The sequence below is a fragment of the Haplochromis burtoni genome, unplaced genomic scaffold (assembly GCF_018398535.1).
Source record: "Haplochromis burtoni strain Fernald_Lab_line unplaced genomic scaffold, NCSU_Asbu1 Contig_117, whole genome shotgun sequence".
NCBI lineage: Eukaryota > Metazoa > Chordata > Actinopteri > Cichliformes > Cichlidae > Haplochromis > Haplochromis burtoni.
Window position 1 is genome coordinate 1,453,135 of NW_024582478.1, and position 14,493 is coordinate 1,467,627.

Consider the following 14,493-nt stretch of genomic DNA (forward strand, 5'->3'; position numbering starts at 1 on the left):
GTTGAGCTGCACGGTCCTGGGCTCTAAGCACAGGTCTCCACACATCGCGCCCTCGTGTCCTCTTCTTGGAGTCTCATTCTGATAGTTGGAGCAGAAAGATGCACATGCGTGCCCTGCTGGAGGTCGTTTTGTAGCCCTACTGGCACCGTTCAGCTCTCCTGCAGTGGACCCTGTCCTGGAATGTCAATCGAGACTGTGCTGAGACATGCAGCAAGGCTGTAGGTAATTCATAGATTTTAAGTAATTGTTTGGCGTGATATAGGCTTATTAGGTGATTATAGTGGTCATTTACTTGAATTTACTTGTAACCATACCATATATTAACAAAATAAAGATTACAGCTGGATAAATAACGAGGTATTATTTAAAATATTAGATTTTCACCTAGACTGCCTCTGTAGTTCAAGTGAAACTGCAAGTAACATGTTAAATAAAAGGTTTATATTTTGAAGTGAAAACACGTAAATAAAAACGTTTTGTAGAATTTAAGTAAAAAAAAGTCAGACATAGAAAAAAAACATTTTTTCAGAGTACATAAACAATATTCGAGGATTGTTTTTTGTTTGTTTGTTTGTTTGTTTTTTATTAAAAGAAGAATAAAATAGATTGTTGTTGGCCGGATTTACCTCAGACGTGCGCTGAAGGGATGGAAACGTTCGGCCTCTGAGGGAGAAATTGACATTGCAGTGCATCAATAATTCCAGCAGGTGGCAGTAATGTACAACAACACGATCATCAACCATCTGGAGTGAAGTAAAACACCAACGAAGAAGAGGAGAACCAGTGTAGTCGTATTTGAACTGCACTGATGGGAACGCGGTTTCTGGGGAATTGGCTGTAGTTTTGAAAAATAATCGCGAGAAAAGGTGAGACGGTGCTGATCTGAAAGCGGAGAATGTGTTGTGTGATTGTGACGTGTGTTGTATTTAATTAAAGGCCGATTTAACGACCATTACTCTTAGTTTAAGCTACTATTAGCTGTCTGTGCTAGCTCTATTAGCAGCCTTTGCTAGCCCGCTCGTGCTAACTTGAGTGCTGCTTTTGATGGATTGTCCTCCTGCTGAGGATTCCTTCAGTGGCAGACACTGCAGTCTCTTTAACAGCACGGTTAGCATCCACTTCTGTTAGCGATAAGCCAACAAAAGTTTCCCCGTTAAACGTGTTAAAACTGTTAAAGTTAGACTTTTGATTAAAGTTTGTGTTATTGCCACTGCAGCTGGACTGTACAGTTGTAGAAAGAAACATCGGAGTCCTTAATGGCTAATCCAACGTTACAGCAGCCCAGTTTCCTGCTGGTGAGTCTCTGAGTCCTGCATCTCTGACCTGACTTAGTTATGAAGTCATTTAAAGGTAGTAACTCCTCTCTGGTCATGAATATGTTGTGACATGTGATGTTGTTTCAGGCCAACCTGAAAGCCGATGCTACCACCAAACCTCTCCTGCAGCGATGCCAGGATCTGGTGAAGATCATAGATGAGTATCCTGCAAAGGTATGTATCCCTGGATTCATTTTATTTGCTGTGAAAACAGTCGGTAGAATATCTGCTGGGAGGTTTGCATGAACTCCCACATGAGAAATAGCTGCAAAGATATTTTCAGACCGGGAGATACAGTAAGGGAATTCAGGCAGAGATCAGTTTAAGGTTTCACATTCACCGATTGCGTAGTTTCATTTTGAGTGTCATGGATTCCTCCCAGAAGAAATTTGAACTTTTTTTTTTTTTTAATAAATAGGACAGGGGGAATGAATGAGAGAAAGAGGGGGAGAGAAAGAAAGAAAACCAAAGGGGAGAAGAGACGGTGAGAAGGGGGGGGAAGAGAGAGAAAAAAAAAAGAAAAAAAAACAAACAAACTCCTGGGTCACCTGTATGGAGAAAAAAAAACAAACAAAAAAACAAACAAACAGAGGAGACAGCAAACAACAAAGAGCAACATAATAATAGAGAAAACAAAGCACCATCACAATAAACTAGCTAGTCATAGATATCAATAGTTACTGAATAATAAACGATATTGTGCAGCACGCAAGATAGACAGCGCACAGTGTGCTTTGAGGCAGCAGCCAAGAAAGCTTAGTCCGCGTCTGTGAATACCCATGTGTACTGTGCATACCTGTGTGGATCAGCATGCTTGCATTCCAAAGGTTTCTCCATGTAATCGATCTGCTAGGGAGTGTGGGGGGGCCACAGCCCCGTCCTCCAGGGTATGAAGCAGGTATGGAGGAGATCAAAACTCCAGACATCCAGAGGCCCCCAGAACACAAGAGACCAAGGAAGACCAACAGAGGGGCAGCCGCGCCACTGTTCCCAGTAAGAGCTGAGGAGAGTCCCAGATGAGGGCTCCCCAGCAGCCGCGGAGCAGAAGCCAGGGGGAGTTGCAGTGACGCGCCCGTGAGCTCCGCCGGCCCCCAGCTGTGCCTGAGTGACCGAGCCCCAGGCCGAGAGGCCGGGGGCACCCCACCTCCAAAGGGGCCCGAGCGAGCCCCAGTTTCATTTTGAGTGTCATGGATTCCTCCCAGAAGAAATTTGAACTTTGAACTGAACTCTGAAAGATGTGCACATAAATCCAAGATAACTGAATTGTTGGAATGCAGCCTGCTTTCAGATGCCACAGTGTGACTGCAAGGCCCCGTCTGTCATGAATCTAATAAGTTTTGGTAGGACACGACATTGGATGCATGTAGCCTGCACAGTGAACCGGGACAGACGGCTGTTTGTTTGCATGCTACTTCCTCTCTGGTGTCGTGATATCAGGCAGAGCATTCATCATACAACTAAACGTCCCGTTGTCTTTTTGTTTTTTTGTTCTTTCTTGGAGGCACAAACATTTTGTTGTACATCTGTACTTTTGTGTCATTCTGGGCAGTCCAACATTTTATGCTGCATTTTGGCTGGTAGTAAAAGAACATCACATTATCATCTGGTTACCCTGAATGCAAGTTTGAGGCACTTGTGCTTTGGCCTCACTTTTCAGGCCACAAATCTATTTCTGTCATCAGTCACAGCCCAGGGTTGTTCAGTGTTTGCGAGCGTCAGACATTTGTGCCCCAGATCAGTGGAGACCATTGTTTCCTGAGGCATGTGGGGGTCTCTGTGGATAGCTGGGGTTCTGTTTGCAAGCAGCTGAGGGACACAAAGGATGAGTGCAGTTTTGTTGCTCTCTGTTGGCTCCACTGTAGTCAGGACTTGCAGTGTCACAGTGAGATGGAGGCCTGAATATGTTTATTTGTCAGGCAGACAAACGTTAAAGTGTGTGTGTGTGTGTGTGTGTGTGTGTGTGTGTGTGTGTGTGTGCTGCCTGTAGGAGCTGCACCTGATCTTTCCTTGGCTGGTGGAGAGTGTGTTTGGCAGCCTGGATGGTGTCATCGCTGGCTGGAACCTGCGATTGCTTCATTCACGGAGCAACGAGTACAACATTGTTATGGACTTCCTAAATCCCAGGTAGCTTCATATCAGCTGAGTGGAATATCATGGAAACCTGCTGAGGTTTTTAATCTGTTAATAAGATTCAAAATATTTAGTAAATTTGGCAGAAGGAGAAACTCGACCTACGAGGTCAGACGTGTTGAAGTTCTCTGCTTTTATGACTTGTTTTTGCCCCACTGAAGAGCACGTCTGGTATATTTTTAGATGTCATATAGCGCTTCCATTTGTACTCTTTTTGTTTTCTAGAATGTCATGCACTCGTATTTTTAAAATATTAAAATATTTTTTATTTCTCTCTTTTTTTCAGTGGTCCAATGATGAAACTTGTGTATAAACTTCAGGCGGAAGAGTACAAATATGAAATACCAATCAATTATCTCCCAGTAAGAATATTTGCCTCGTCACCTCTGCCTGTTGTAGTCATTTTATGTTGGAGTGACTGTTCAGGCACACAGAGCTGCTGTAACCACATCACTGGTCCTGTTTGGATACTGCAAAATGTCTTTTGGGAGAGTTTGAGACTGTTTTAATTTTTCTAGGGTCCTGTGAAAGCCTGCATCCAGGAGGGCGTTCTCCCAGACTGCCCGCTGTTCCACAACAAGCTGCAGTTCCCTCTCTCTGGTCTCCTGACGCTGAACATCGCTTTCAGTATCCTTTGCAATGCAAACAGCAAAGTCTGAGTTTTCTTTATGGAGCTCTTGAAGGATTGATGAAACAATCACTTGTAGAGCTGCTGGTTTTAGGACCAGGTCGCCCACATGTATCTGGTCTCTGTAGTCTAACGGAAAAAAGTCTTTGTTTCCAAACGTCTGAACCATAAATGTTTTCATTTCTGATTTCTTATGATTTCTTAATTAAAGAAGGAATGAATTATGCTCTTATGAGATCAGTCGGGTTGTTCCTTAACCTTCTTCAGACCCATTTGAATTCTTCATGTTCAATTTTGCCTACTGTCTCATCTCACCAAAGGTGAGGTTGCCACTAACACATTATTCACTTTTATATTTTTTTTTATTGAACCACCTGATCAAAAACTAATAAGCCTTTTTTATGATTTCAGAACTACCCTCCAGGCCAGTACGGGAGCTCCACAGACAGCGCCTACTTTGTGCTGGTGGACACTTACCTGAAGTACTTCCTCCCCACTGAAGGAAGCGTTCCTCCTTCCCCCTTCTCCGACTCCAGAGGCTCTGTTTCTGCTCCTTCACCGAGGTACTAGTGACAAGACGAATCTTTAATGGCAGAAACATTTGAATGTTTAATACTGTGTAACACAAAAATCCTGCGTTTCCTGAAAAGCTTTGATTTCAGACTCTTCCTGTGCCTTCAACAGATCGTCCAGTGTTTCTTTTGCCAGTTACGGCATCCATAGCCCCAGTCTCCTGAAGCATCACATATTCCATCAGCCCTCAGTGAACGCTGACCCCGCAGCCCAGGAAATCTGGAGGTCTGAAACCCTGTTACAGGTAGGATGCAGATACAGCTCTGGGTCAGTCTTTGTTTGGACTGTGGACGTGGCGGTTGTGGCCAACGGCGTCACTCTGCCTGCTTAAGTTTGAGTCGTGGTGAAATCAGAGACGGTGGTGTGAGTGGTCAGAACAGGACCACTGCCTCACTGAGGTGCAAGAAGATGATCTTCAGTGAATTTGGCTAGATTTGGCTTTAATTATGACTCGTACTACACTTACTGTTACAAACAAAACATTTGAACGGCAGTGAAGAGACTTAATACACAGTTTTCAGTTTTGGTGGGCGTGTTTAAAAACAGAAATGACTAATCATTAATCCTCAAAATATGTGTTTTGATCTTCCTCAGATGTTTGTGGAGATCTGGCTCCATCACTACTCCTTGGAAATGTATCAGAAGCTGCAGTCTCCTCAGGTAAAGGTAAGATATGTACATTTCCTCCCACACACACACACCTGTCCACTTCGCACGGCTGATTGGCTGACCACAACCCCTCCTTCACACCCATGAGGTCCCGTGATTTGTAAAATACATAAATCATGTTGTTGTTGTTTTTATTATTATTAGTTAAGCATCTTCAGCCTCGTCTCTGCGTATTCGCTCCTCAAGCAGCTGCTCTGCTTGAGGCATCAGTTTGTAGTTGAATACTTGCTGTAAACAGCCTCTTCGGTCTGAGCTTAGAGCTCCTGCATAAAGCGATTGGGGCATGTTCCTGGTAGTAGTGCTTTTGCTTCCTACCACATCCTTTGCATGCTGCATGTCCGTGTCAGCAAGCGTGTTGCTGGTATGTTCTCCATCTGTATGTGGAACACAGCATAAAGTCACGGTGGAGTGGATCAATGTGTGCATAAATGTGTGTCTCAGTGCGACAGACGCTTATGTTGGTGTTTATTTCCCCTGCACTGTATACAGTGGGCATGACACTGTAGATATACAGCATGTGCTTAGACCCCCTCATCTGTATTATTGTTTATTACACGGTCAGCATGTTACCTACTTGAATATCCACCCAACTGCAGTTTCTTTGCAGCTGTGCTTTTGTCTGCAGTTACCTGAAAGTCAAAAGTGATGCACGTTAGCTAAGATAAGAGCTGTGGCTACAATGTAGCTGCCATCACCAGTGTGTGAATGTGGATGACTGGTTGTGTAAAGCGCTTTGGGGTCCTTAAGGACGAGTAAAGCGATATACAAATACAGACCGTTTACCGTGAGACTGCAGAGGAAACGGTGGACTCACTGTGTGTGACATTCTGACCGTCCCGAAGAGTAAACGCGATTTTAATTGTTGTCTCCTGAACTTGTTAAACGCTGTGTGAGGTCACTGTGTCTGTTATGTATAAGAGTGGAGTTAACCTGTAAGATTTTGGAGGCGTGCTGTGCTCATTTCCAGCACCAGTTTTCAGCTTTGCATAATTCACAGTTCAGTCCAGTTTGATGCTAATAATTACTTTAATCTTACACACAAACCCCAAAATCTTACAGTGTTGAGTTCCCTCTGTTTGTGTTGAACAGTAGGAATGGGAATGATTTCCTTTTGGATCTACAGTGACGGGGTAAAAACACAAACTGGGATTTTTCCCGCTCGTTTTTTCACTCTCTCCTGGTTGATTTGGGGGTTTCAGATACATTTTTAGTATTAATGAACAAAGCCTAATATTTTGGAGTGAAATGATTCCCGTCCCTACAGTCACGTAACTCACGTCTGGTGTAGGAACGGCGTCTGCGTCGCCCCCAGCCGTTCATTTTGTTCCCAAAGTCACTTTGTTGTCTTTGTGTCTCCTCTCCTGTCTCCTGCTCTTTTTCTCCTCAATATTTCCGGCCAATTGTTTGTCTGGTTGCGCTCTCGCTCCTGTTTTTGCTGCCTCCTTTGCTCCTGTTCTCACGTGTAACTTCCTCCTGCCACCTTTTTCGTTCCCTGCCTCCTCTTCCTCACTTTTTCCCCCTCTCCCCCTCTCTTCACTGTTGCTCCTCCACCTTTCGTCGTTGTCTTTCCTCTTCCTCATCTTCCTCTACCCCCCCTTCCTGGTGGTTACGGGTGAACAGCTGGCGCTGCTGCAGTACCGCCTCAGTATGTCCAGCATGCCGTGCCAACCCCACGCCCCACCAGGCTCTGGGACCCTCCACACCTACCAAGTACTTTTACCTTTTCATTCACCCCCGCCCCTCTGGGGCCTCCTGGAGGTAAACCTCAGCCACTCAAGCTCACAGTCAAGGTTACTTCTCTGGTAACAACAACCAGACGATGTCATTCCAGTCACTGGCCTGTAGATGGCAGATGATAGCAGCGGCTGTTTAGCTTCATTCTGCAAGCTTGTTTAATAAAAAGCGCAGCTCTCTGTTCATTTAAGATATTTTAATCATAGTTTCAGGGATTATTTCTACTTTAGAACTTAGCCATGCTTATTGACTTTCAGCTGATTATTAAAAGACAGAGATTACACGGTAACAGCGTTTAACTCTTTGGCTGCTGTCGGTAAACCAGAGGATGATTGGCCTGTTTCCTTTGAGTCTGACTGTAAATTATGAATTTTACAGAGAAGTATCCTTGAAAGAGAAAGTAATCCAGGAATGAAGCTTTGAAAATGAATCTGGTTTGGGTGTGGTTCTTGCTTTTCTTTGTTTTACAGGCATGCTTTTTACACTGTCTGCTGTGCTTTGTTGTTTTTGTAGTGTTTCTCTCTGTTGGCAGCATTAATCTTTTGAAAGCAAAGATGCTACTACAATCAAATCAGAACTTCTGATTTTAAGAAATGATTTCTTATCAAATGTGACATTGATCATTTTTTCCATGCCAATCAGAAACATGGAAATATCATTACTTTCCTCGCTTTGCTTGTTTGTGTTTCCTGATGATGTCCAGACGAGGAAACGTGCAGCTGGTTGATGAAGCAGCTTCGAGCACTGAGGTCCCACCTCTTAGTTTCTCACAGTTTTAATATATAAATAATTATTTAATAAAACAGGAACGTTAGGGTCGCTGAAGGGAAACGGTAAATAAATTAAGTGTTCAGGCGAAACATTTACAAGGAAAATATGCAAATTGCAAAGTGTGTTTTTTAAGTTCAGTGTCAGCGGAAGCTTTTCATCCGGAGTTTGTGATGTTAGCGATCACACTCAGATTAAATGCAGTACGGTATAAATTCCTTCATGGTGCTCCAGAGTCAGTCCACACCGTGTGAAAGCCCTGCGGCTCCTGAGTGTGGGACCTCTGTTCTCTCTGGTAATTGTTTGGCTGCTTGTGGATTGGGACGCATCGCGATGGCTGCTTTTTCCATCAATCCTGGCTGCGATTGGGCATATTTGGCGTCATGTCCGAGCACTGTGTGTGACCGCTTCCCTCTGCAGGAGCCCTTTAGCCCGACGGAGGAGCACGTGCTGGTGGTGCGTCTCCTGGTGAAACACGTACACGCCTTCTCCAACAGCCTGAAGCCTGAGCAGCTGTCGTCCTCGCCCTCCGCCCACTCTCACACCCACACCAGCCCACTGGAAGAGTTTAAGAGGTCAGTCACACACGCTGCTGTCAGACTTTGTGGAAGTAGAACATTTATTACTAAAATAAAATATTAAGCAAGTAAAGCAGGTTTAATGGTTGATGCTTTTAGATATGCATCATGTGTCAGCATGCAGTGGTAGCTTCTCTACAGCCCTGACTTTAAATAAAAGAACAAAAGCAGGAAGTGGATCATTAAATGAAGGTTTTAGTTAACTTTGTGTTTCCCCCACAGGGTGGTGGTGCAGCGCTTTGTGCAGCAGAAGCTGTACCTGTTCCTGCAGCACTGCTTCGGTCACTGGCCTCTGGACGCGTCTTTCAGAGCGGTAGGTCTCTCACATCCTGACGTGATCATCGCTTGTTTTGCTCCATGAACACGCAGTTTGCTGCTACGAGCGTATTTTGTCCGTGTTCAGGTGTTGGAGACGTGGCTGAGCTACATCCAGCCCTGGAGATACACCGGGGAGAAGCCAAACCCTCAGCCCGACCAAAACAGAACCGTGCCTGAAAAATGGTGAGCAGAGTGGACTCTGAAGTGCTCGTCCATAAAATCTTCATCTTGTTTTTCCTCCCTTTGTGTCGTTGAGCCAGCATTTTGTGTTTGTTCTTATTTTATGTTCTGGAGTTTGTGTCGTCAGTGTATACTTCCTGTTTTACTTTGAAGGTCTGTGTCGTGTCTAATTAGGAGACATATTTAATAGATTTTTAATGAAACCTGATATTTTGGGCTTGTCGTTCTTTTTGCTGACTGAGTCATAGCTCTGACTCGGACCCTCAGAAAGGTGAAAGTCTGGGGATTGTTGCTGTTTTGGGGTTCAGACTGACAGATGAGCTTCTGATGATAACCTTCTCTCCTGCAGGGAGTCCTTTGTTCATGAGAACCTGCTCATGTACACGAAGCTCTTCCAGGTGTTTTTGAACCGAGCGGTCAGGACCGATCTGGTGAATGCCAAAAATGCGCTGATGGTCTTCAGGGTGGCCAAAGTCTTCGCTCAGCCTAACCTGGCAGAAATGACCCAGAAAGGTGACGAGGGACAATGCTGGGCTCATTAGTATTGTTCACAACTCTGCATATGAGCATCTGAACTTTCCATTTGCTCATTAAGTGAAGTGCTAGTGTTTTGTTCTCACACTGGTTAAAATAAAACCTTGATGACGTGGATCTGTTTGGATATCTTCTAGAAAATATGATTGGCATTTTTCATATTTCTTGACACTAATATAGAAATGAATCATTACTTGGTGAAAAGTTACCACCAATAATGACCACGTGACTTAAGACTCCACAGTTTCTTTGTCACTTTGTTGTCCCACAAACACCTGGAATCGTCTCCCTGCAGGTGAGCAGCTGTTCCTGGAGCCCGAGCACGTCCTCCACCACCGGCAGCCCCGCGGCTACCTGACGCCAGGACAAGGAGGCAGCTACCTGTCGTCACGGCAGCGGGTGGTGACGGACATGGTGTTCAAGGTGAAGAGCCACGTCTACGGTTTGGAAGGACAGGACTGTCAGTACAAGCAGATGTTTGGCACGGAGCTCAGAGGAGCGGTAAGTTTACCTGTGTAAACCACAGAGGTACAGAAAACACCTGTGTTGCTGCGAGTTTTCACCTCCTGTCCATCCCGCAGGTCATGAAGCTAATCCAGATCATTGCACAAGCCAGACAGACGGCCAAGAGGATATCAGATCATTCGAGCGAGGTGGCGGCTAATAAATCTTTCCTGTCCTGGTTTGGACTCGGTGCATCTGATCTGAACCACAGCTTCCCCGGAGCCGAGCCAGAGGAGACCGGAGAATATCTGAAAAAGACCCACGAGTTCCTGGACAGAGCTTTGGAAAACCTGTGCCAGATATTTAAGGTCAGATGAGTCTGGATGTTTTTATTCACTCCCAGCTCGGAGAATGCAGCACGTTCATGTAAGCCTGTCCTTTGTTTGAAGCTGGGCTCTGTAACAGGAGGTTTTTGTTGTTTTGCAGCTAAACCAGGGACAGCTGAATCAGCTCATATCAAACCTGGGCTCCTTGGAGGATGACGGCAACAGCAAACAGCTGCCAGACTGCGTGCAGAGTGAGAACGGGCTGATCCTGACTGACCTGGGCCGGAGGCAGGTCAGTATGTGATCCTAAAAGAGGAAGACGTTAGGGTTATGGGCGGAGGAGAACTGCCTAAAGAGATCGTGTGTGTTTTTCTGCAGATCATAAATGGACTGCGCAGGTTTGACATTCACTATCAGGGAGACCCGGAGCTGCAGCCCATTAGGAGCTACGAGAACGCCCTGCTGGTCAGGCTCTTCTACAGGATCTCTTCTCTGATTAATGAGAGGGTGAGTGCTGTCTGTAGGCAAGCCTGCAAGGGCGTCGTAAATACGACTCAAGAAGGGGCTGAGAGTAGAGCACAGAAACAGTCGGGGCACGTGAGGATGGAGAGCAGCACAGCGACACGTAACAAAGGACAAATGCAACCTTTGTTTTTCAGCTGTCTTCAAACTGTTGCCGCCCTCACCCTTTCATATTTTTAACAGTTTCTGTTCTTCAAAACACAAAGTACAGCTTTTAAGCTCAGTAAGCAGCTGCTTCACTGTTTGTGCTCACGTGTGTAAATTTCATATTTGACTGTGAATGAAACACGTGCTCGTGTGTCTGTTGTTGCCCCCTCACAGTTTGGACGACACATGAATGCACTGTGCTCGCGTCCGGACTTCCTGGGCCGTCTGGGTCGTCACTACCTGACGAATCTCGATTCCAGCACCAAACTGAAGCACAGCCCGATGTCACGGCACGTGCTGGAGAGGAGCCAGCGGCCGAAGCTGAGCCTTCGCCCGCTGGCCAGCTACAGGACCATACTGCTGCTGCTTCTCTTCTACGTGTTTGGAGCCCTCCTGTCGCTCGGCCCCATCTCCAGCACCGTGCTGCTCCTCGCCGGCGGCTTCCTGTACGGACTTCTCATGACGCTGTTTGCAGACAAACTGAAGACGCACTAAAGCTTTTGACATGTCTGGGGAAATAAATCGTTTTAATGTCTTGAAAGAAATCAGACTGTAGTCTGCTCACAGATGAGTACAGCGAGCACGGAGGTGCATCGGCAGCTCTTCAGTTGTTGTTTTTCGTATGATTTGTGTCGTCCAGCCTTGTAAATAATTGGAGAACATCTCAGCTTTCCTTCTGTTTCTGTTCCTCCCCAACATCTGAGAACAGGTGGAGGCCGAAATAGTCAAAGTGCTGATGGAATAAAGAGAAAGTTGAGTTTTTGTCCAGATGACTCATTAAACTGTTTGCACTCTTTTGTAGTTCTCGTTTCTTAACTGTCTGTGTGCGTCACATCCACTCCTCCAATAACACCAGGTTACAAAAATAGAACCAGCTCCCCAATATTATATTTTACTGGGTCAAAGGTCTTTTATTTTTTTTAAAATGGGAACATTTTAACAAACTAGCAGGCAGACAAAACCTTCAGATGATGATGAGTGAAATATAAAAAGTGATGACAAACTGATGAAACATGAGTCTTAAGACACAAAGGCAACAAATGAAAAGTTACAGTAAAAATACAGACTTGAAGCTTCTTGGCGTAGCCTTGCTGTGTTGTTTTTGTTACTATTCTATCCATGTACCGTCGACTGGACTGATGCTGCGACGCCAGCTAAAGCGATTTTTCATTGCAGGAGTCATGTGATCCCAGGTGTGTGAAGGATTCACTGGGTCAAATGTCACTAAAATTGATGTTTGATTTTTTTAAAAATATGTATATTTATGTGAAAGTGTACTGTTCATTACGGCGTAGTTTCAGTTCAATGGACTTTTATGGACTCTGGACCACTGCAGCACCTTGATTCTCTCCTTTTTCAGCCATTCTGTTGGAGATTTGCTGCTGTGCTCGGGATCATTGGCCTGTTGTATGATCCAAATTGGGTCTGTCTGACAGCTGGCCTCACATTTGACTCAGGAACGCTTTGTGGTCGACTAAGGTGTTATGGTCCTGTGGCTGCAGAACAAGCCCAAATCAGCCCTTCTGGACTATGCTGACAGTTAGTGTGGGGGTGCTGTGATCATGGACCAGCATCTCCATGTTGGTCTCATCTGTCCAAAGGACATTGTTCCAGAAGACTTGTGGTCTGTCCAGGTGGAGCTTTGCAAAGCTAAGACATGCTATCATTTAAAAAAAAAAAACCCTTCCACACCAGCCATACCTGGTAATATTTATTTAAAGCTAATTACTGTATTAACACAATTGATCTAAAATCAGAAAAATAGAAAAAAAAAATTTTTTAACTGCAACAACCACAAACATGTTTAACGAATCATTTTCATAACTTGAAATGCAAATAGAAATTGTAAACTTTAAAAACATATGTTGTCTATTGTTTACTGGTCATTTTCTCTGTGTGCTAGGGGCCGATTACTACAGGGCCATTACACCTGATGCTTCACAAAAGTAACGCAGGCCAGTTATTGCAATGGAAGTCGCCAGTAACACTGAACTGTTTTGCTGTGAGCCATCGGCCCCATCATGGCAGCCTTGACCTCTAAGTTATTGAGTGCTGTGTCAGCTGCCATGGCGGTTGCCAGCCAAACCCATCTGTTCTCTGATTGGATTGTTAAATTTGTGATTGACATGACATTGGCCAATCAGATGAAAGGAAGAAAAATAGGGTCGAAATTCATACTTGTAACTTGAAACTTGAGTGCAGAGTTTCACACGTATTTTTTTTAGCAAAGTCCACACACAAATTCTTTTCACACACACAAATCCTGATTTACAAGTACAAAATATTTATGACCACAATTTGATCCCATACAGCTGATACTAGAAAGTAATATTAACTCTGTTATTCCCATCACTGGTTGTGAATAAAATCCATCCAGGAGTCTGGGAACCTCTTGCTGCTTCATCACAGTTTGAAGTTTTTTTCTATCTTTATTAGCAATTCAAACATTACAGAATTAAATGAGCAAAAGACAATGTCAGGGGGTTTCGTGTAATAACAATTAGACACAGGGTAGGGGTTGAATCACAAGATATTAAACAAGAAGCATAAGTTTACAGTTTTAATTGCTTTTATATTGTGGGAACATTGTATAGTTTTAAAATATTGTCTGGTTTCATTTAAAAATCACTGAAAAAGCAGCTTTGTATTTAAAAAAATGGATTTATGTATATGAAATTTCTTTCAAAAGTCTTTTTATTAGACAAAGGTTTCAATGCATGTATACAATAATACAAAATGCTTCAAAATTCTTCAAAATTTCCTTCTTTTTCCCACCCTAACCATTAAACAACAAATAATTGGCAGCCTGCTGCCCAACTAAACCAAAACCACAGAACTTGGCCAAGGACAGAGGCCCACAGTTCATCCGTAATATGAAAGGTAAGGTCCTGTTCCCATTTAGATTTGATAGTAGCTACTAAGGAGGAAACATTGGAAATTAAATTGTACAAGGCTGATATTATGCCCCTTGAGGTTGGGTTGACCATTAAAAAAATCGTCTACTGGATTGTGTGGAGGTATTTGGGGGAATTCTGCTGTCACAGTCTGCACGTAGTGTCCGGCCTGTAAGAAACAGAAAAACTGAGCTGCAGCTACGCCAAATTTGGTGGATATTTGAGAGAAACTTGCAAATTGTCCATCTTCATATAAGTGCAAAGGATTTTAGGCCCTTTCTACGCCAGATATGAAAAGCATTATCTGCCATTGAGGGAACAAATGGGTGGTTTGCTGCAACTGGGCTCTGAAGTGAGAAAGCCTGGAGACCCAGACTCTTCCTAAACTGAGACCAGATTCCAAGAGACTGCTGGACAACTCCATTGTTACTGGGTAGAGGCAATGCCAAAGGGAGTGATGAACCTAGTCACAGGTAGGGAACTTTCCCACTTGAATATGACTCCATGGCAACCCAACCTGGTGGTGACGGTTTGAGATTGTAGTGTCTCCAATACAACAAACACCTGATATTGGCGGCCCAATAATAGTACTGGAAATTAGGGAGGCCTAAACCTCCAACCAGCTTGGGCCTTTGAAGATGTATATGAAATTTTCAAATAAAATTTGTTAGCCCCATTTGCAGAGTAATCAAAAAAGCTAAACAATAATTTCCATAACAGTCAAATAGATAA

The 14,493-nt window shown here is 44.2% G+C and overlaps 1 protein-coding gene across 6 annotated transcripts; it reads left to right on the plus strand.

The window, feature by feature from the left end:
• The first annotated feature begins 626 nt into the window (after positions 1-626).
• On the plus strand, positions 627-11,661 carry smpd4 (sphingomyelin phosphodiesterase 4). Of its 6 annotated transcripts, none has more exons than XM_005928915.3 (20): positions 627-866; positions 1,217-1,295; positions 1,404-1,490; positions 3,304-3,440; positions 3,733-3,808; positions 3,965-4,073; positions 4,342-4,394; positions 4,486-4,637; positions 4,759-4,891; positions 5,242-5,307; positions 6,937-7,074; positions 8,239-8,393; positions 8,619-8,709; positions 8,800-8,897; positions 9,244-9,407; positions 9,724-9,929; positions 10,010-10,240; positions 10,359-10,490; positions 10,577-10,705; positions 11,042-11,661. In XM_005928915.3, the coding sequence occupies exons 2-20, from the start codon at positions 1,257-1,259 to the stop codon at positions 11,360-11,362; spliced, it is 2,517 nt and encodes an 838-aa protein (XP_005928977.1). In that variant the 5' UTR covers positions 627-866; positions 1,217-1,256; the 3' UTR covers positions 11,363-11,661. The 6 variants fall into 6 exon arrangements, with proteins under 6 accessions (XP_005928977.1, XP_005928976.1, XP_005928979.1 ...); XM_005928914.3 differs by having other exon boundaries at positions 628-866; positions 5,242-5,313; XM_005928917.3 differs by having other exon boundaries at positions 629-866; positions 6,937-7,026.
• Positions 11,662-14,493: the final 2,832 nt, after the last annotated feature.

Excerpts from the sequence above, each read along its gene's own strand:
- smpd4 (XM_005928914.3), top strand. The coding sequence starts at position 1,257 with ATGGCTAATCCAACGTTACAGCAGCCCAGTTTCCTGCTG. Across the intron at positions 9,408-9,723 it reads GGCAGAAATGACCCAGAAAG|GTGAGCAGCTGTTCCTGGAG; the intron begins GTGACGAGGGAC and ends GTCTCCCTGCAG. Across the intron at positions 10,491-10,576 it reads CTGACCTGGGCCGGAGGCAG|ATCATAAATGGACTGCGCAG; the intron begins GTCAGTATGTGA and ends GTTTTTCTGCAG.